Source organism: Tachyglossus aculeatus, chromosome 10, assembly GCF_015852505.1.
Source record: "Tachyglossus aculeatus isolate mTacAcu1 chromosome 10, mTacAcu1.pri, whole genome shotgun sequence".
Taxonomy (NCBI): domain Eukaryota; kingdom Metazoa; phylum Chordata; class Mammalia; order Monotremata; family Tachyglossidae; genus Tachyglossus; species Tachyglossus aculeatus.
In genome coordinates this window covers 60,039,963-60,057,989 of record NC_052075.1, presented here as the reverse complement: position 1 = coordinate 60,057,989, position 18,027 = coordinate 60,039,963, and the positions used below count along the sequence as shown (strand labels likewise).

The 18,027-nt window shown below is 60.0% G+C and overlaps 2 protein-coding genes across 3 annotated transcripts; both read right to left on the bottom strand.

The window, feature by feature from the left end:
- Window positions 1–384: 384 nt before the first annotated feature.
- Window positions 385–7,014, bottom strand: ARHGEF25 (Rho guanine nucleotide exchange factor 25). Its single transcript, XM_038752528.1, has 14 exons — window positions 6,900–7,014; window positions 6,459–6,616; window positions 4,425–4,516; window positions 4,239–4,305; window positions 3,916–4,019; window positions 3,720–3,789; window positions 3,522–3,611; window positions 3,334–3,426; window positions 2,805–2,855; window positions 2,039–2,116; window positions 1,673–1,867; window positions 1,137–1,311; window positions 775–953; window positions 385–650 (listed from the first exon to the last, which is right to left on the bottom strand). The coding sequence occupies exons 1-14, from the start codon at window positions 6,997–6,999 to the stop codon at window positions 591–593; spliced, it is 1,512 nt and encodes a 503-aa protein (XP_038608456.1). The 5' UTR covers window positions 7,000–7,014; the 3' UTR covers window positions 385–590.
- A 2,113-nt stretch (window positions 7,015–9,127) lies between these two features.
- Window positions 9,128–17,968, bottom strand: DTX3 (deltex E3 ubiquitin ligase 3). Of its 2 annotated transcripts, none has more exons than XM_038753273.1 (4): window positions 17,928–17,968; window positions 15,343–16,001; window positions 10,083–10,300; window positions 9,128–9,672 (listed from the first exon to the last, which is right to left on the bottom strand). In XM_038753273.1, the coding sequence occupies exons 1-4, from the start codon at window positions 17,947–17,949 to the stop codon at window positions 9,597–9,599; spliced, it is 975 nt and encodes a 324-aa protein (XP_038609201.1). In that variant the 5' UTR covers window positions 17,950–17,968; the 3' UTR covers window positions 9,128–9,596. The 2 variants fall into 2 exon arrangements, with proteins under 2 accessions (XP_038609201.1, XP_038609202.1); XM_038753274.1 differs by lacking the exon at window positions 17,928–17,968 and adding an exon at window positions 17,317–17,698.
- Window positions 17,969–18,027: the final 59 nt, after the last annotated feature.

Genomic DNA, 18,027 nt, shown 5'->3' with positions numbered 1-18,027 from the left:
CAAAGCCTCACTGAAGGCACATCTGCTTTAAGAGGCCTAACCTGACTCAGCCGTCTTATTCCTTTTCTTCCACTCCCTTCTGCGTCACCCTGGCCTGCTCCCTTTATTCATCACCCATCCCAGCCCTACAGCACTTGTGTGTTTATATCTGTCATTTATTTATTTAAAGCCTGTCTCCCCCTCTAGATTGTAAGCTCGTTGTGGGCAGGGAATGCGTCTGTTAAATTGTACTCTCCAAGTGCTCAGTACAGTGCTCTGCACCCAGTAAGTGCTCAATAAATACGATTGATTGACCGACTTCTCTTCCCTTCTCGCCCCCCGGCCCCGCCCCCCGCCTCACCCCCAGTCCCCGCCAATGAGGGCCCCACCCTGGCAGGGCCAGGCCCAATGTGTAACAAAACCTTTATTTTAGGAAATAGAAGTGACCAAACAAGGTGAGCACCCCGCCCCCCAGTCCCCTCCCACGAAGCACATGCAAGAAGAGGCGGGAGGGGCCACAGCACAAAGACCCCCACTCCATGTCCAAGCCCAAAAGGAGGTGAGGCGCCAGGACTGAAGAGTGGCTGGGCAGCCTCCCCCAGTCCCTCAGGTTACAGCTCGTCTTCATCCAGCCTGGCCAACCGCGCCCGGCGGACCGAGTCTGGGGGGACCTGTCAGGGAGCACAGATCAAGGGGTCGAAGGTCAAACACCCACCTGCCCGCCTCCTGCCCTGCCTGCCGCCACTCCTGCCACTCCTGCCGCCACTCCTGCCACTCCTCCCAATTTCCTAATACCTGAGGAAGGTAGGGAGGCGAGGGCTCCTCCGGCCCAGTGAGCGGTGGGTGTGGAGAGTCAGCATGGGCAGGAGCCAGTCGGGGCCAGCTCCCGGAGTTCCCCTGGCCCATTGCCGCCTGCGGGCCAAGGCTGCTCCTCTCACTCTCCCGGCGCTGGTAGGCGATCGGGGACTGGAGGGCTGGAGCGGGGTGGGGAGCGGGAGATCAGCTGGGATCAGGCCGAGTCAAGGCCCCTCTCCTCCACTGAGGGCATAGCCTAGGGAAGGGGAAGCCGGGGGAGGATGGCCTTGCCTGGTGGGAACGGGGGGGGGCGGGGGGCATGAGGTGAGAGGGCACGGGGTCAAACGGATAGAGGGTCTCACCATTGAGGAAGTTGCACTGGCTCTCCAGAATTTGGGCCACGAGGTTGGTCCAGACCTGGCTGACCACTGGGTCTGATGCCTGGAGGACATAGCGCTGGGCCGGGCGACCTGCCTCCTGCGAGGTCAGCACAAAAGGGCCGGCCTCTCCGGACACTTCCAGACCCAGGCAGTGCACCTGGGGGCCAAGGAGGGGTCACGGCCAGCCGGCCAGGGGCAGTGCTTGGCCAGACCCCCACAATCCTGCCACACCCCTGCCACCCTGTAGCCTGAACCAGGGACCCTGTTCAGTCACCCCACCAACCCCATGGTCCGAGCCAGGGCCCCACTCCCCATCCATCTCCCCACTGCCCAGTAGTCTGAACCAGGCTCTCCCACCCAATGCTCCCCAGCTGCCCCGTGGTCTGAGTCAAGGCCCCACCGGCCACCCCACGGACTCAACTAGGGCCCCCTCGCATCACCCTGTTGCCTGAGCCAGGCCCTGGCCCCCCCCCACCCCGCCGCCCCCCGACCCGGCCCCCAGCCCGGTCGGGACCCACCTTGATGCTGCTCTTGTAAGCATAGCTGGGCTCCTTGCCCCGCGGCCCGCCCCCCACCGCCTCACTGAAGATGACAATTTGCTCAAAGAGGAAAACACGGCGTGGGTGGGGGGCCGGGGGCCGGGAACCTCTGGCCAATTCCGTCACCCAGAAAGTGTCCTGAGCCAGCAGCTTCCCCTGAGCAGTCAGCCGTCCCTGGGGGGCAGTGGGTGCAGGGAAGGGATCAACAGACTGGAAAGGGCAGTCACTGTGGGGGTCAGCAGGGATCAGCCAGCCCACAGGGAGGGAGGGGCGGTGGGTGAGGTCAGGTTGGTGGTGGTCCCTCTCCCCTCTAGGGCCCTGGCCCCACCCCTCTCACCCCAGTACCTCAAATCCCTGTAGCCGCCCCAGACTCAAGATGTCGTTGCAGCGTTTGGGGACGAAACACATGACGTCCACAGCCCGCTGAGGGGAGGGGAGAGGAGAGTTGTGGAGGGGGCGGGGAGTGGGGCAGGCAGCCAAACTCCTTCCAGCCCTTTCCACTTTGGGTTACATTTCTGTCTCTGACAGAAGCAGCATGACCTAATGGTCTAATGGAAAGTGTACAGGCTTGGGAGACAGAGGACCTGAGTTCTAATCCCGGCTCTGCCCCTTGTCTGCTGCGTGACCTTGGGCAAGTCACGTCACTTCTCTGGGTCTCAGTTACCTCTTCTGTAAAGTGGGAATTAAGACGGTGAGCCTCATGTGGGACCTGGGCTGTATCCAGCTTGGTGATCTTGTATCTACCCTGGCATTTAGTATAGTGCCTGGCACATAATAAGTGTTTGACAAACGCAACTGAAAAATAAAAGTGGGGGGAGGATGGAACATTTAGGAAAGGTGGGGATTGCTCACAGGCCGGGAAGGGAGGGATCGGGAGCGGATGAGGACGGAGGAGGGAGCGGGTAGGAGAAGCAGGGATGACACATAGGTAGGGCACGGAGGGATAGGGGAGGGGCAGGTTGGGAAGGGGAGGGGCAAGGATGGATGCAGCGGGGCAAGGAGGGATGGGGACTGGGGCAGGAAGGGATGGGGTGGGAAGAGGCAGAGGAAAGAGCAGGTCGGAAGAAGGGGATCAGACACAGGTGGGGTGGGGGGGGGAGGGAGGGCCCACCTGGAGCTCTGCTGTGTCCATCCCTGCTCTGCTGTAATATCTGAGAAAATCCTACAACAAGATAAGATACTTGGCCCCCATACCTGCCACCTCCCACCTGCCATCCATCCTTAGGTGGCAGGGCCAATACCTCCCTGACCCTTAACTCCCCGGTGCTCGCTGACTGTCCCCAACCCTCCCCAGCTCTGCGGCCCCTGCTGGCCCCACCAGCTCCACGACCCCGGGATCTGTGGTCTTCACCAGCCCCGCCTTTTTCTGACCCTGCATCTGCAGCCTGAACTGGAACCCCTGGCTCCATGATGCCGGGATCCACGGTCCCCGCTAACCCCGCCTCCCGCTGACCCCCCACCCCCGGCTCTGTGACTCTGAGATCCATGGTCCTCGCTAGCCCCACCTCCCACTGACTGTGCACCTGCGGCCCCCACTGCCACCCCGGGCTCCATGACCCCGGGATTCCTGGTTCTCACTAGCCTCGCCTCCTGCTGACTCCCCGGCTCCCCGGATCCCCTGCCTCCCACTGACCCCTGACCTTGAGCAGCAGCTGGTACTTCATAATTCTCTGGACGGGTTTGATGAGTAGGTCGCTGAGCTGCAGTCGGTGGCCGAGGCGCAGGCGCAGTTCCTGGAAGAGGAGGGGTTAGAAGTCTGAACCTCTGACCCGGGCCCATCCCGACCTCCTCCACAGCCCCCCTCCACTCCAAGCCCGTGCCTTCTGACCTCGAAGTAGTGGTCCCCAAACTCTGACACCACGTGTTCAGACTTGGGCTTGTTGTGGCAGTAAACTACGTACATGTGCAGGCGCCGCTCCTGCGGGGGGACACAGGTACAGGAAGATCAGGCCACGACCTCCCCCCGAACCTGCTCCAGGCAAGACCCCTACCTCTGAAACTGCCCCCCTCCTGCCCCCCTGCTCACGTGCTTGATGAACAGCTGCGCCAACCAATCGGGGTCTAGAAGGCAGCGCTGCAGCTCTAGCAGGAAGAAACTGGGGAGGCAGAGAGAGGAGGAAGGAAGATGTGACCCTGGCCTGGAGCCCCCACCTCCACAGTTCTCCAAGAAGCGCCCCCCTCCAGTCCCCTACTCCCGTCCCACCGCCGGCCCCGACCCTCACTCGCGATGCCATTCGTAGATCTGCTGCACGTTGCCGAAGATGATGCGATCTCGGCCGCGCAGGGTCTCCGGGACTCCCTGGGCCGCCATGGTGGCCATGTAGCCCTGAGGGGGGTGGGACGGCAGGCCGGCCGGGACGGACCGACAGTCGGCCATCCCACACTCTCAACATCGGAAAGCTGGGCAGCCGGGCGGCGCGGAGAGGAGAGGAGAGGTGGGAGCCGCACGAGAGGGGGGCAGGGGCACGGGGGGCAGGGGCAGAGGGAGCAGGGGCGGGGACAGGGAGGGACAAGGACAGGCATGCGGAGGAAAGGGCGGGGTTACCTTCACGATGCACCCCAAGTCCTCCACATAAACCTTCTCGGTCTCCACCAGCTCTCTGAGAACATACCTAGGAGAGGCGACCCCAGCCTCAGGGACAGCCCCCTCCTCCGGGACCCTCCCGCCTCACCGTCCCGGTGTTTGGAGTGGGCGGTGGGGGTGGGGTCCGGGGGCCCTGGGAGCCCTTACCTGCTTTTTTCCAGGGCACTTTGCTTCTCCACTTCTTCCTCCTCTGCGGCCTGGGGCGGGGGCTCTACTGGGGACTGGTGGGAGGGGTCGTCCTGGGTGGAGGAGGGAGGGACATCAGGAGGCAGGTCTCTCCCGTCAGATCCTCTAAGAGCCCTCGCCTCCCTGAACCTGGCCCAGCAGGCCTGTTAGCAGGGAGCGGCCAGAATCCCTGGCCCGGACACGGGCCCGGGCCCTGTCAGGAGGGGGGCAGTTCTGGGGGCCAGGTCCCGGGGAGCAGCAAGGTCTCCGCTCCCCTATCTCATTCATTCAATCGTATTTACTGAGCGCTTACTGTGTGCTGAGCACTGGACTAAACGCTTGGGAAGTACAAGTCGGCAACATATAGAGACGGTCCCTACCCAACAACGGGCTCACAGTCTAGAAGGGGGAGACAGACAACAAAACAGAACACGTAGACAGGTGTCAAAATCGTCAGAACAAATAGAATTATAGCTACATGCACATCGTTAACAAAATAAATAGAAGAGTAAATATGTACAAATAAAATGAATAGAGTAATAAATCTGTACAAATATATACAAGTGCTGTGGGGAGGGGAAGGAGGTAGGGTGGGGAGGAAGGGGAGGAAGAGAGGAAAAAGGGGGCTCAGTCTGGGAAGGCCTCCTGGAGGAGGTGAGCTCTCAGTAGGGCTTTGAAGGGAGGAAGAGAGCCAGCTTGGCAGGTGCGTGGAGGGAAGGCATTCCAGGCCAGGGGAAGGACGTGGGCCAGGGGTCGCCGACGGGACAGGCAAGAACGAGGCACGGTGAAGAGGTTAGCGGCAGGGGAGCGGAGGGTGCAGGCTGGGCTGGAGCAGGAGAGAAGGGTGGTGACCTCATTCGCTCCCACGGCTTCAACTATCATCTCTACGTTGATGACACCCAAATCTCCATCTCTGCCCCTGCTCTCTCCCCCTCCCTCCAGGCTCGCATCTCCTCCTGCCTTCAGGACATCTCCATCTGGATGTCTGCCCGCCACCTAAAACTCAACATGTCCAAGACTGAACTCCTTGTCTTCCCTCCCAAACCCTGCCCTCTCCCTGACTTTTTTTAGGATGGGAGAGACATGGGCATGTTTGAAGGCAGAGGGGAAGGAACAAGTGGAGAGTGAGCAGTTGAAGATGGAAGTTAAGGAGGGGAGAAGGGATGGAGCGAGAGATTTCATGAGATGAGAGGGAATGGGGTCAGAAGCACAGGTGGCCGGAGTAGCACTTGAGAGCAGGGAGGAGAGCTCTTCTGAGGATACTGCTGGGAAGGATGGGAGAGTAGCAGAGAGTGTTGAGAGCCGGGGGGTTGGAGAAGTGGGGGAAGTGACTTTGGGGAGGTCGGACCTGATGGATTTAATTTTGTTAATGAAGTAGGAGGCCAGATCGTTGGGGGTGAGGGAAGGAGGAGGGGGAGGAACCGGGGGTCTGAGAAGGGAGTGTAATGTACGGAAGAGCTGGCGGGGGTGATGGGCGTGGGTGTCAATGAGGGAGGAGAAATAGTTTTGTCTGGCAGAGGAGAGGGCTGAGTTAAGACAGGAAAGGATAAACTTGAAGTGAACGAGGTTGGCATGGTGTTTAGACTTTCGCCAGCAGCGTTCGGCAGCTTGAGCATAAGACTGAAGAAGGCGGACAGTGGCAGCACCTGTATATATGTATATATGTTTGTACATATTTATTACTCTATTTATTTATTTATTTATTTTACTTGTACATATCTATTCTATTTATTTTATTTTGTTAATATGTTTGGTTTTGTTCTGTCACCCCCTTCTAGACTGTGAGCCCACTGTTGGGTAGGGACTGTCTCTATATGTTGCCAACTTGTACTTCCCAAGCTCTTAGTCCAGTGCTCTGCACACAGTAAACGCTCAATAATTACGATTGATTGATTGATTGATAGGAGGGGGCGAGGTGCTGGAGAGCCTTGAAGCCGACAGTGAAGAGTTTTTGCTTGATTCGTAGGTTGACAGGCAACCACTGGAGACTTTCACCGCCCCCCCGCAACTACTCACCTGAGTCCTGTCCAACCGGGGCTCCGGTCCGGAGCCGGGTCCGATCTCCCTCCCGGGATCTCTGGGCCGTCCCGGGGGCGTGGCGGGGCCCGAGCTGCACGGGATGGAGGCGGCCGACACCGAGACGCTGACCTCACTGGCCGCCACCGAGTAGGCCTCTGCTGGGGAGAGGAGGGGGTCATTGGGACAGCAAGGCCCGCCCCCAGCGCCCTCCCCCTGGACAAACGGGGAGGGGCTGCCTGGGGCGCTTAGAACAGTGCTTTGCACATAGTAAGCGCTTAACAAATGCCATTATTATTATTATTTGGGGTGGGGAGGACAAGCCACCAGAGGCGGGGCCGGGTGGAGACGGGCGGGGGGCAGAGACACAAGTGCCCCGTGCCTCATTCCACTTTTCCGGGGACCCCGGGGCCGGGGCCCTCCCCGCGGGCCCGGGCTCACCGCGGCCCGCCCCCCGCGGGAAGCAGCAGCCCCATTTGGCCCAAAGCTTTCGGAGGAGGTGGGCACAGGCGCAGCGGCCCCCCCGGCGACCCCCCCGCATGGCGCCCGCGCCCCCCAGCCCGGCCCGGCCCGCCCATGCAGGGGCCGAGGGGGACGGGGACCGGGGGACCGGGGGCCCGGGGCCCCCGGGCCGAGAGGCGAACGAAATAACAGGCCGGAGGCTCGGAGAGGCCGCGGGCCGGGGCGGGGCGAGCCGGGGGCGGGACGGGGGCGGTGCCTGGCCGGCCCCCGCTCCTCCCCTCCCCCTGCGGAGAATAATAATAATAGTAATGATGGCATTTATTAAGCGCTTACTATGTGCAAAGCACTGTTCTAAGCGCTGGGGAGGTTACAAGGTGATCAGGTTTCTCCGTCAACGCCCTACTGAGAGCTCATCTCCTCCAGGAGGCCTTCCCAGACTGAGCCCCTTCCCCACTCCCCATCCCCCCATCTTACCTCCTTCCCTTCCCCACAGCACCTGTATATATGTTTGTACATTTTTATTACTCTATTTATTTATTTTCCTTGTACATATCTATTCTATTTATTTTATTTTGTTAGTCTGTTTGGTTTTGTTCTCTGTCTCCCCCTTTTAGATTGTGAGCCCACTGTTGGGTAGGGACTGTCTCTATATGTTGCCAACTTGTACTTCCCAAGCGCGTAGTACAGTGCTTTGCACACAGTAAGCACTCAATAAATACGATTGATTGATTGATCAGGTTGTCCCACGTGGGGCTCACAGTCTCAATCCCCACATTACAGATGAGGCAACTGAGGTCCAGAGAATCTAAGTGACTTGCCCAAAGTCACACAGCTGACAATTGGCGGAGCCGGGGTTTGAACCCATGACCTCTGACTCCAAAGCCCGGGCTCTTCTCCACTGAGCCACGCTGCTTCTCTCAACAGCAGATGCCCCGTTGTCCCACATGGGGCTCACAGTCTTAATCCCCATTTTACAGATGAGGTAACTGAGGCACAGAGAAATGAAGTGACTTGCCCAAAGTCACACAGCTGACAAGTGGATGGCGGTCCGGGGTGTCCCGGGCGGCCCTCCCCCTCCAGCCGCCCCCGAGGGACAACCCGGTGACAACCCGGGCCGCGGCCGGACGGACAGAGGCCCCTGGCCGCGCCCCCTCCGCGTTACTGGGCTCCTCGGGGGCGGAGCCGCTCGCCGGCACCCCGTCCTTCTGGACACCGGGAGGAGGGGTCAATCAATCAATCAATCAATCAATCAATCGTATTTATTGAGCGCTTACTGTGTGCAGAGCACTGGACTAAGCGCTTGGGAAGTACAAGTTGGCAACATATAGAGACGGTCCCTACCCAACAGTGGGCTCACAGTCTAGAAGGGGGAGACAGAGAACAAAACCAAACATACTAACAAAATAAAATAAATAGAATAGATATGTACAAGTAAAATAGAGTAATAAATATGTACAAACATATATACATATATACAGGTGCTGTGGGGAAGGGAAGGAGGTAAGATGAGGGGGATGGAGAGGGGGACGAGGTCCTTGGGGGGACGGCGCAGGGCCCCCCCCAGTGTCGCACGTCCGCCCTCCGCCGGGTCTGAGGGAGACCCCCTTCCCGCCCGTCCCGTTCCCCGCAGGGTTCCGGGCAGTGGCCGTCCAGTCGGGGCGGTGGCCCCGGGGACCTGCGACCCTCGGCGGCGACCGAAGGACCCCTTGTCTCCCCCTTTTAGACTGTGAGCCCACTGTTGGGTAGGGACTGTATATGTTGCCAACTTGGACTTCCCAAGCGCTTAGTACAGTGCTCTGCACACAGTAAGCGCTCAATAAATACGATTGATTGATTGATTAAAGGACCGGCTCCCGCCCTCCCCTCTCCCTTCCCCAGCCGGGCCCGCGCTAGGAGAATCAGGGGCGTTCACCCCCCCCCCCAAGATCAGAGGGATTGGAGGGTCGTGCCCCTCCCAAGCCCCGCCTCACAGCCTTCCCTCCCTCACCTCCTCCTCCCCGCAGCCTTCCCCGATTGGGATCCAGCTTCCTGCAATCCCAGCTCACACACCCCCGTCTCCGAGGTTGCCCCCCACCCGCCTCCACCTGCCCCTCGCTCCGGAAGCAGCCAGGAGAGAAAGTGTGCGCCATCTCCCAGTCGTCAGCCCGGTCCCTTCTTTCCGGCCTTTCTCCAGCCCTTAGTAGGGAAGACGCTCCCAGGACAACCAGTCCGTCAGACTTTCTTCATTTTCTTTTTATTAAATCAAAAGCTACGAGGGCTTGGGGGTGGGGGGAAGATGAGGGCAGAGACTGAGAGGCAAAGAGACGTGGAGACGAAGGGGGCAGAGACATAGAAACGGCGGAGCCAAAGGGCGTGGGGGTGAGGGGGGCAGTGAGTGGGAATGAGAACCAGGATGGGGGCACGAAACCTCTCCCAGGTCTCTTCTAGAGCAGCTAGTGGTAGGGCCAGGGGCCAGGGGGCGAGGGGCGGGTCACTGTCCAGAGGCCAGCTGGACGGAGGGCTGAGTCCTGGACTATGCCGGGCCTCACCCGGAATTGGTGTGTGTGTCTGTATGTGGGTGGGGGTCACAGCTCACTTGACATGGGGAGCTGGGTAGGCCCCCCCCATCCAGGCAGGTCCTGGGAAACAGGGGGCTGGGCAGGCAGGTCGGGGTGGGGGACTCAGGGTCGGGGTCACTTAATCGTCTGTGATGCCCTTAGCTCGCAGCTCCTCCTGCACTCGGCTCAGGTAGGTGGGATCGGGATACCCAAACCTGCGGGAGAGAGCAGCATCAGCCAGGTCCCGTCCGCCGCCACCCACCCCCCCCACCAGCCCGGACTCCGACCTGACCTCCAGTGACCTCCCGGGCCCCAGGGGGGGCATTTCCCAGGGAAGGGGGAGTTGGGGCCCTAGGGAGCAGCGGGCCCGAGGGTTTGGTGGAGTCAGGACGTGGAGGGATGAGTGCGGAGCTGGGGTCAGGGGCTGAGGTGGGTGGAGTTGAAGGCGCAATGTGGGGTCAGAGGGGTGCATGGCTGGGGGGGGGGGGGGGGGGCAAAGCCAGGGGATGCACTGCAAGGGGTCGGTGGGCTGTGGTCGCATCTGGGGAACGGGGTGCTGTGGGGGTGCACAGCTTGGGGGGGGAGCACAGCGGGGGGGGCACGGAGGGGGCTGTAGGGGGCGCACAGCTGGGGGCCGCCGGTACAGCTGGTCTTGTGGTGGATGTCGTTCCAGGTGATGACATTGGGCCGGCCGGTGGTCATGGAGGTGCCCACGGTGAACGTGAGCCGCTGGTCGAACGCTTTCCGGAAGAGGCTCAGGACGCGGTTGCCCTCGGGGCAGTCGGGAAGGTAGGCCACCCGTGTGGTGCCAGGGTACCGGACGCCTGGGTTTGGGTGCTCGGCCTGTGGGGAGGCGGGGCACGTGGAGAGGGGCAGCACGGCCGGCCATAACAGGGGACGGACACACAGACGAGTGTGGCGCTCCCAAGGGTGCTCTGCTCTCCAACGCCTTCCTCTTGGCTGACTTCAACACCCCCCCCGCCCCCCCCCGCCTATGTCCATCGATTGACTGAGAGGTCTGTGCCCCAGACGGCAGTGTGCCCGCTGGGACTGCCTGCCCCGTCTTGCTGCAGGGCCAGGCCCCCTGCTCCTGAACCCCCTTGCCCCATGAGCTCCCACCAGCCACATGCCCCACACTGCCTGTTTTGGGGATTTTTCATAGAGTGGAACCAAGTTCCACCCAGGCCTGTGGTACTTGCAGAAACTCTTGTCTGGACCCCCGGTCCAGGGGAAGGGGCCCCGTTCTGGCTCCGCCCCCAGCCCTCTTCTCTGTAGTGGACCGTCCATCCATCAGCACAATGGTGTCCCCAGGGCAGGGACCAGGTCTGCTATATCTACTGTCCACTCCCAAGGGTCCAACAGAGTGCTCTGCATAAAGTAGGCACCCAGGATAGGGCCCTGTAGCCTGAAGGTACTCAGCCAGCCAGTCAGTCGGTCAGTCAGTCAATCGTACTAATTGAGCACTTTCTATGTGCAGAGCACTGTACTAAGCGCTTGGGAGAATACACTATAGCAACATAACAAACATATTCCCTGCCCACAACGAGCTTAAGGTCTAGAGGGGGAGACGGACATTAATAGAAATAAACACATGACAGATATGGACCCAAGTGGTGTGGGGCTGGGAGCGGGGGAAGAATAAAGGGCACAAGCCAGGGCAAGGCAGAAGGGAGTGGGGGAAAAGGAAAAGAGGGCTTAGTCAGGGAAGGCCTCTTGGAGGCCTTCAATAAGGCTTTGACGGTGGGGAGAGTCATTGTCTGTCAGCTATGAGGAGGGAGGGAGTTCCAGGCCAGAAGCAGGAGGTGGGTGACAGGTCAGCGGCGAGATAAATGAGATCAAGGAACAGTGAGAAGGTTAGCATTAAGAGAAGTGAAGTGTGCAGGCTGGGTTTTAGTAGGAGAGTAGTGAGGTGAAGGAGGAGGGGGCAAAGTGATTGAGTGAACGCTTTAAAGCCAAGGGAGAGGAGTTTCTGTTGGATGCGGAGGTGGATGGGCAACCACTGGAAGTTCTTGAGGAGTTCTTGAGGGGTGGGGAAACGTGGCCACGGTGGGCTCCATGTGGGACAGGGACTGTGTTCAACCCGATTTGACTGTATTCACCCCAGCGCTTACTGCAGTGGCCGGCAAACAGTAAGGGCTTCACAAATACCGGAATAATGAATAATGATGGCATTTATTAAGCGCTTACTATGTGCAAAGCACTGTTCTAAGCGCTGGGGAGGTTACAAGGTGATCGGGTTGTCCCACGGGGGCTCACAGTCTTACTCCCCATTTTACAGATGAGGTAACTGAGGCACAGAGAAGCTAAGTGACTGGCCCAAAGTCACAGAGCTGACAACTGGCAGAGCCGGGATTTGAAACCATGACCTCTGACTCCAAAGCCCGGGCTCTTTCCACTGAGCCACGCTGCTTCTCGTAGTTATTATTAAGGCCTGAACATTTCTGTAGAAAAATGGCCCGGGCGGCAGAGTGAAGTATGAACTGGAGTGGGGACAGACAGGTGGCAGGGAGCTCTGCAAGGAGGCTGATTCGGCAATCCAGGCGGGAGAAGATAAGTGATTGACTGGATTAACGTAGCAGCAGTTTGCATGGAGAGGAAGGGGTACACAGCCCTGGGCACAGCAGTATAGCAGTCTGCACGAAGCAATAAAGCAGTCACCTGCACACGGGAGAATCCCAGCACAAGACTCTGCACACATCGGGCATCCAGACCAGAGTTATGCAAACAGCTGGCATCCAGCACAGGGCCCTAGACACTGTGGGCACCCGGTACAGTGTTCTGCATACAGTAGGTACCCAGCAGGTGCCTATTAAAGGTACAGGGCTCTGCACCCAGAAGGCTCCCAGCACAACGTGTCTAGGCTGGCACTCTGCAAACACTAGGCACCCAGGAGGGAACCCAATACCATGGGGGTGCCCAGTACAGCACCCTGCACACAACCGGCTCCCAGCCCAGTGCCTCCGCATACAGCAGGCGCTCCGCACAGGACTCTGCACACAGTGGGCACCCAGGACAAGGTTCTGCACACAGCAGGTGCCTGGCACAGGGCTCTACCCACAACAGGCGCCCAGTACAGGGCACGGCCCCCTTGCAGGGTCGCACCTGGAGAGTTTCCAGTAGTCTACCCGCTGCAGTCTATACTTCACTCTGCTGCCCAGATTATCTTTCTACAGAAACGCTCTGGGCATGTCACTCCCCTCCTCAAAAATCTCCAGTGGTTGCCTCTCAACCCTCGCATGAAGCAAAAACTCCTATTGGCTTCAAAGCTCTCCATCACCTTGCCCCCTCCTACCTCACACCTCCCTCCTCTCCTTCTCCGGCCCAGCCCACACACTCTGCTCCTCTGCCACTAACCTCCTCACTGGGCCTTGTTCTCGCCTGTCTACGTCCTACCTCTGGCCTGGAATGCCCTCCCGCCTCACTCGATCTCTTCCCCTCTTCAAAACCCTACTGACAACTCACCTCCTCCAAGAGGCCTTCCCAGACTGAGCCCCCCCTTGTCCTCTGCTCCTCCTCCCCTCCCCATCGCCCCTACTCCCTCCCCCTGCTCTACCCCCTTCCCTGCGCCACAGCACTGCTGCATATTTGTACATATTTATTACTTTTTGTACATACAAAAATTACATATTTGTACATATTTATTACCTTCTAGACTGTGAGCCCACTGTTGGGTAGGGACAGTCTCTATATGTTGCCAACTTGTACTTCCCAAGCGCTTAGTACAGTGCTCTGCACACAATAAGCGCTCAATCAATCAATCAATCAATAAATACGACTGATTGATTTATTACTCTTATTAATGATGAGTATATATCAATAATTCTATTTATCTATTTTGATGGTGTTGATACCTGTCTACTTGTTTGGTTTTGTTGTCTGTCTCCCCCTTCTACACTGTGAGCCCATTGTTGGGTAGGGACCGTCTCTATATGTTGTTGATTTGTACTTCCCGAGCGCTTAGTACAGTGCTCCGCACACAGCAGGAGCTCAATAAATACGATTGAATGAATGAACGAGGGAGTGTCAAGCAGCGGTATACCCATTCCGTTCCTAGCTTGGGCAGTGGCTAGCATGTGGAAGGCGATCTGCTACAAGTCAAAACTCCCCTGTGCTGGGCAGCAGTGGCAGGGGAGAGGGTGGAGGCTCGAGTTTACCGCGCGGAAGGAGGCAATGGTAAACGACTTCCCTATTTTTACCAAGAAAACTGTATGGATCCACTACCAGAATGATTGAAGGAGGAGGCGGGGCGCTCTGGGAGAGATGGGTCCATGGTGTCGTTATAGGTCGGAGATGACTCGACAGTGTAAGACAAGACAGGGCCCTTGCACACAGTGGGTGCTCAGCACAAGACTCTGCACCCAGTGGGTGCCCAGCACAGGGCTCTGCACACTGTGGGTGCTCAGCACTGGGCACTGAGCCCAGGGGGCACGCAGCACCAGGCTGCGCGTGCAGCAGGTGCCCAGCCCAGCAGCCTGTTTCCAGGCGGAGCCCAGTCCAAAGGTCGCAGGCAGGGGAGGTGCTTGATAGGCTTTTCTAGACTAACGAGCCCGTTGTTGGGTAGGGACCGTCTCTATATTTGCCGATTTGTACTTCCCAAGCGCTTAGTACAGTGCTCTGCATACAGTAAGCGCCCAATAAATACGACTGAATGAACGAATGAATAGGCACTCACGATGGGGAACAGCGGGACAGCCGAGCTCCTTCGGGGGTCCGCCCACCCACCTGTGACAGACTTGACCGGACCGATTCCATTTTGTCAGCCAGGACCACCATTAGGTCGGAGCGAACACACTGTGTCCACAGGCGCGGTCAGCAGAGAGGTGGGGTGACCTTCAACCGACACGGCTGACGGCGAGCGGTGAGCCCCCGCTTGATCACTCAGATCAAGGGAGCGGTCCGCACCCGGTATTGCTGACGGCGAGTGGACAAGAGCCCGGAAGGGTGGCATTTGCCCTCGTCTGCCCTGACTGGCCAAGAGCGCACCATCAGAGAACTACCCTGGATGGGCCAGATACTCTATACGACCGGTCCCCAGGAGTCGGCTCTCTGTGGTGGGACAAGACCCCTCCCTAGAGTGTGAGACGCCCACTCTGGGATGGCTGGTACCGTTGACACCGTGAGGAACCCACTGGGAATGTGAGTGAGGCTCCCCTTGCCGTTGGCCTAGAATAGAACCGGGTGTCCCGCTGGGGCTGAGTGCACATGACTGACCTGTAGATGTGTCCCTTAAAGACCCGATATCACCCTTGGGAATGGGTGATACCGGGTTCTCCAAGGTTTCTCTCTCTTTACCACTGTGAGCCTCTCCTTGGGAAAGCCACCTTCTATGGATTAGTGTTGGAGGACATGGCCATAGAAACCCGCTGCCTCCCCAATGAACGGGACGATGACGAGAAGCGGGTGAAGCCCAGCAGATAGGGCCCTGGCCTCGGAGTCAGAAGGACCCCGACTCTGCCAAGTGCCTGCTGTGCGACCGTGGCCGAGTCACTTCACGTCTCTGGGCCTCAGTTACCTCCTCTGTACAACGGGGTTTTAGACTTTGAGCCCCAGGTGGGACAGGGACTGTTTCCAACCTGATGATCTTGAGTCTACACCGGCGCTCAGAACGGTACCTGGCACTTAGGAAGCACTGAACAAATACCGTAAAAAAAAAAAAAAGAGCGGCCTCAACGAGCCACTGTGTGGTGGTGTGGGCAATCTTATTCTTTGCATACACGCTGCTGCTCCTCTGGTATCGTGCACGCGGGCGGCCGAACAAAGACCCTCGCCCCAGCCCTGCTGCGCGTCCCGCCCTCGGACAGGGTAGGGGGGCTGGCCGCCACTGCGGAGGCGGGGGAGGGCAGTGGGGCTGGGGGAGGAGGAGGAGAAGGAGGAGGGGCTCTTACCCCCTGGACGCCGGGTGGGAAGACATACTGGATGACGATGGTGCCAAACTTCTCGTAGCTGGGCAGCAGCAGGCTGGAGTCGCGGGAGACCAGCATGCGGCCGTTGAGGGGCTGGTTGCCCACGAGGCGGCCGTAGAAGCGGCCGCACATGGGACAGGCCTGCTTGACCTGCAGCGCGCGGGCGATGCAGCCCTCGCAGAACGAGTGTCCGCACTTCTCCAGCGTCTTGGCGTTCTGGATCTCGCCCAGGCAGATGGGGCAGGTGTCGTCCGGCTCCTCGGGGGGGGCGGGGCCGGCGGGGCCGCGGGGGGCAGGGGCGGGCCCGGGGGGCGGCCCGGCCAGGACCAGGCAGCGGGCCGGCTCCCCCAGCCGCTCCGCCTTGCGCAGCTCCTTCTCGGCCTCCTTGAGCAGGGCTTTGAGGGCCTTGCGGGCCAGGTGGAGGCCGCTGGGGGGAGGCGGGGCGGCCTGGGGGGCGATCTGCAGCACGTAGATGTCCGAGGTCTCGCCGTCGATGAGGATGGACACGCGGAACTCCTCCCGCAGCCGGGCCAGCCGGGCCGGGCTGTCCCGGCTCACGAACTCCCACAGCCGCTTGGGCACCGTCACTTTGCTCTTGCAGCTGCTCCCGCAGCCGGCCATCCTGGACAACACAAAGGACACTGATCCCCCCGGCGGGGGGACCGATCAGGAAGGAGGGGGCTCCCCTTCCCCTGCCAGATGCGCCTCGACCCCGGGCCCCCAGCCACTGGCCTGGGCCTGCCCCCCTAAACCTATCTGTGGCGCCTCCTGCACCCTAGTTTTATTGGGAATCGGACCCAAGAAAGTGGGGGTGGTGGGGGCGCGGGGAGGGAAGCAGCCTTGAGAGCAAGCAGGCAGTCTTGGGGATCAGCCACAGCGGGGCAGAAAATCTGGAAGGGTTTAGTCCCAAGGGGAGTTCAGTCCCTAGGACGGGAAATCTGTGGGAGCTCATTCCTGGGGTTGGGATGGCCCTGAGAGCAAGTGATCTGCGCATGGAGGGGTCAGTCTCATGGAGGGCTCGGTCCTAGGGATGGGCAGCCCGGGAGGGGGAAATCAGTCCCGGCGTGGGGTCAGTCTCATGGAGAAGCAGCGTGGCTCAGTGGAAAGAGCCTGGGCTTCGGAGTCGGAGGTCACGGGTTCTAATCCTGGCTCTGCCGTTTGTCAGCTGTGTGACTTTGGGCAAGTCACTTCACTTCTCTGTGCCTCAGTTACCTCATCTGTCAAATAGGGATTAAGACTGTGAGCCCCATGTGGGACAACCTAATCACCTTGTATCCCCCAGTGCTTGGAACTGTGCTTCGCACATAGTAAGCACTTAACACATACCATCGTTATTATTATTATTATTATTATTATCATTATGGAGGGCTCAGTCCAGGGGGGGCAGACAACCAGGAGGCGATAAATCTTGAGAAGGGAGGGTCAGTCTCACGGAGGGCTCAGTACTAGGGGTGGGCAGTCCGGGAGTGGTGGCGGTGGGCAGCCCACGGAAGATCAGTCCTGGGGGTGGTCAGTCTCATGGAAGGCTCAGTTCCTAGGGGTGGGCAGTCTGGGGTGCGGGGGCAGCCCGGGGGAGATCGATGAGGGGGAAGGGAGGGTGGGGGGCAGTCAGTCTCACTGAGGGCTCAGCCCTAGGGGTGGGAGGGTGGGCAACCCGGGGGTGATCAATTCTCAGAGAGTCAACAGAGAAGGGCCAGTCCAGGTTGTCAGCTATGTCTGAGAAGCCCATGGATGTTGCTGGCACTGAACAGCCACAATCTGGGCTCAGAGAGGACTGGCCTCAGGCTCTGGGGATGCACACGGGGGGCTGGAGGGTGAAGGGAAAATGTTTACATTACCACAGGCCCATCTAACTGCCCGGTCACCAGGCAACTGGGCCTCTGAAACAACCCCGGAGAAACTAGCCCGTCTCCCTGCCCATGAAATGGCCAGCTTGGGCCAGTAAACTTCCCTTACTTCCTGCAAGGCTAGGTCAGCGTCACCGCAGGCCCCTGCCGGCCTCCCAACTCCAAAACTGTCCCTCAACACTCTCCCCAAAGGACCGGGTGGTCTTGAGGCCGGGGAAAGGAGCCAGGTCAACCCAACTGACCCCACCCCGGGACTCCCCTCACCGCCCGGCGCCAGGGGAGACCCCAAGTCCGGGGCTTTCCCCCGCCCTCGCCTCTCGGAACCCGCTACCCCGACAGGGGGTCGGAGAGAGGCCCCATTCCTGCAGGGCTCCCTCGCCCAGGCCCTTCCTAAGGCGGGGAAACTGAGGCTTGGAGAGACAAGGAATGATGGAGGCAACTGGGCCGCATGAGGGGGTCCGGGGAGCGGCCGCGGGGGGTCCCGGGGGAGGTTGAAGGGACACGAGAGGATAGGGGTTCGGGGGGCGGGGAGATGGGGGTGGGGGCGAGGGAAGAGGCCTCCGGGTGGCTGCGGGAGCCGGCCTTCCAGCCCCGGACGCCCGGGATGGGGAGGCCGCCCCTACGGAGGCCGAGAGGGTCGGGGTGGGGGGATATATGGGGGGAGAGGCCGGACCCGAGAGGGTCTCGGGGGGCGCGGGCGGGGGGCGCGGGGTCTCCTACCTCCCGGCAGCGCCGCCATCATCGTCACGTGAGCGCGCCGTTGCCGGGATGACGGTCCAGCCCTAGCAACGGGGGCGGGGACCAGCGCAACCGCCCCCCG

Coding starts and splice junctions, on each gene's coding strand:
- DTX3 (XM_038753273.1), bottom strand. CDS start 17,949: ATGATGGCGGCGCTGCCGGGAG. Junction 16,002..17,927: donor GATGGCGGCGCTGCCGGGAG/GTAGGAGACCCC, acceptor CGGGGGGATCAG/TGTCCTTTGTGTTGTCCAGG. Junction 9,673..10,082: donor TGTACCGGCGGCCCCCAGCT/GTGCGCCCCCTA, acceptor TCTCTCCCGCAG/GTTTGGGTATCCCGATCCCA.
- ARHGEF25 (XM_038752528.1), bottom strand. CDS start 6,999: ATGCGGGGGGGTCGCCGGGGGGGCCGCTGCGCCTGTGCCCACCTCCTC. Junction 4,517..6,458: donor CCCGGTTGGACAGGACTCAG/GTGAGTAGTTGC, acceptor TCCTCCACCCAG/GACGACCCCTCCCACCAGTC. Junction 4,306..4,424: donor AGTGCCCTGGAAAAAAGCAG/GTAAGGGCTCCC, acceptor CGCCTCTCCTAG/GTATGTTCTCAGAGAGCTGG.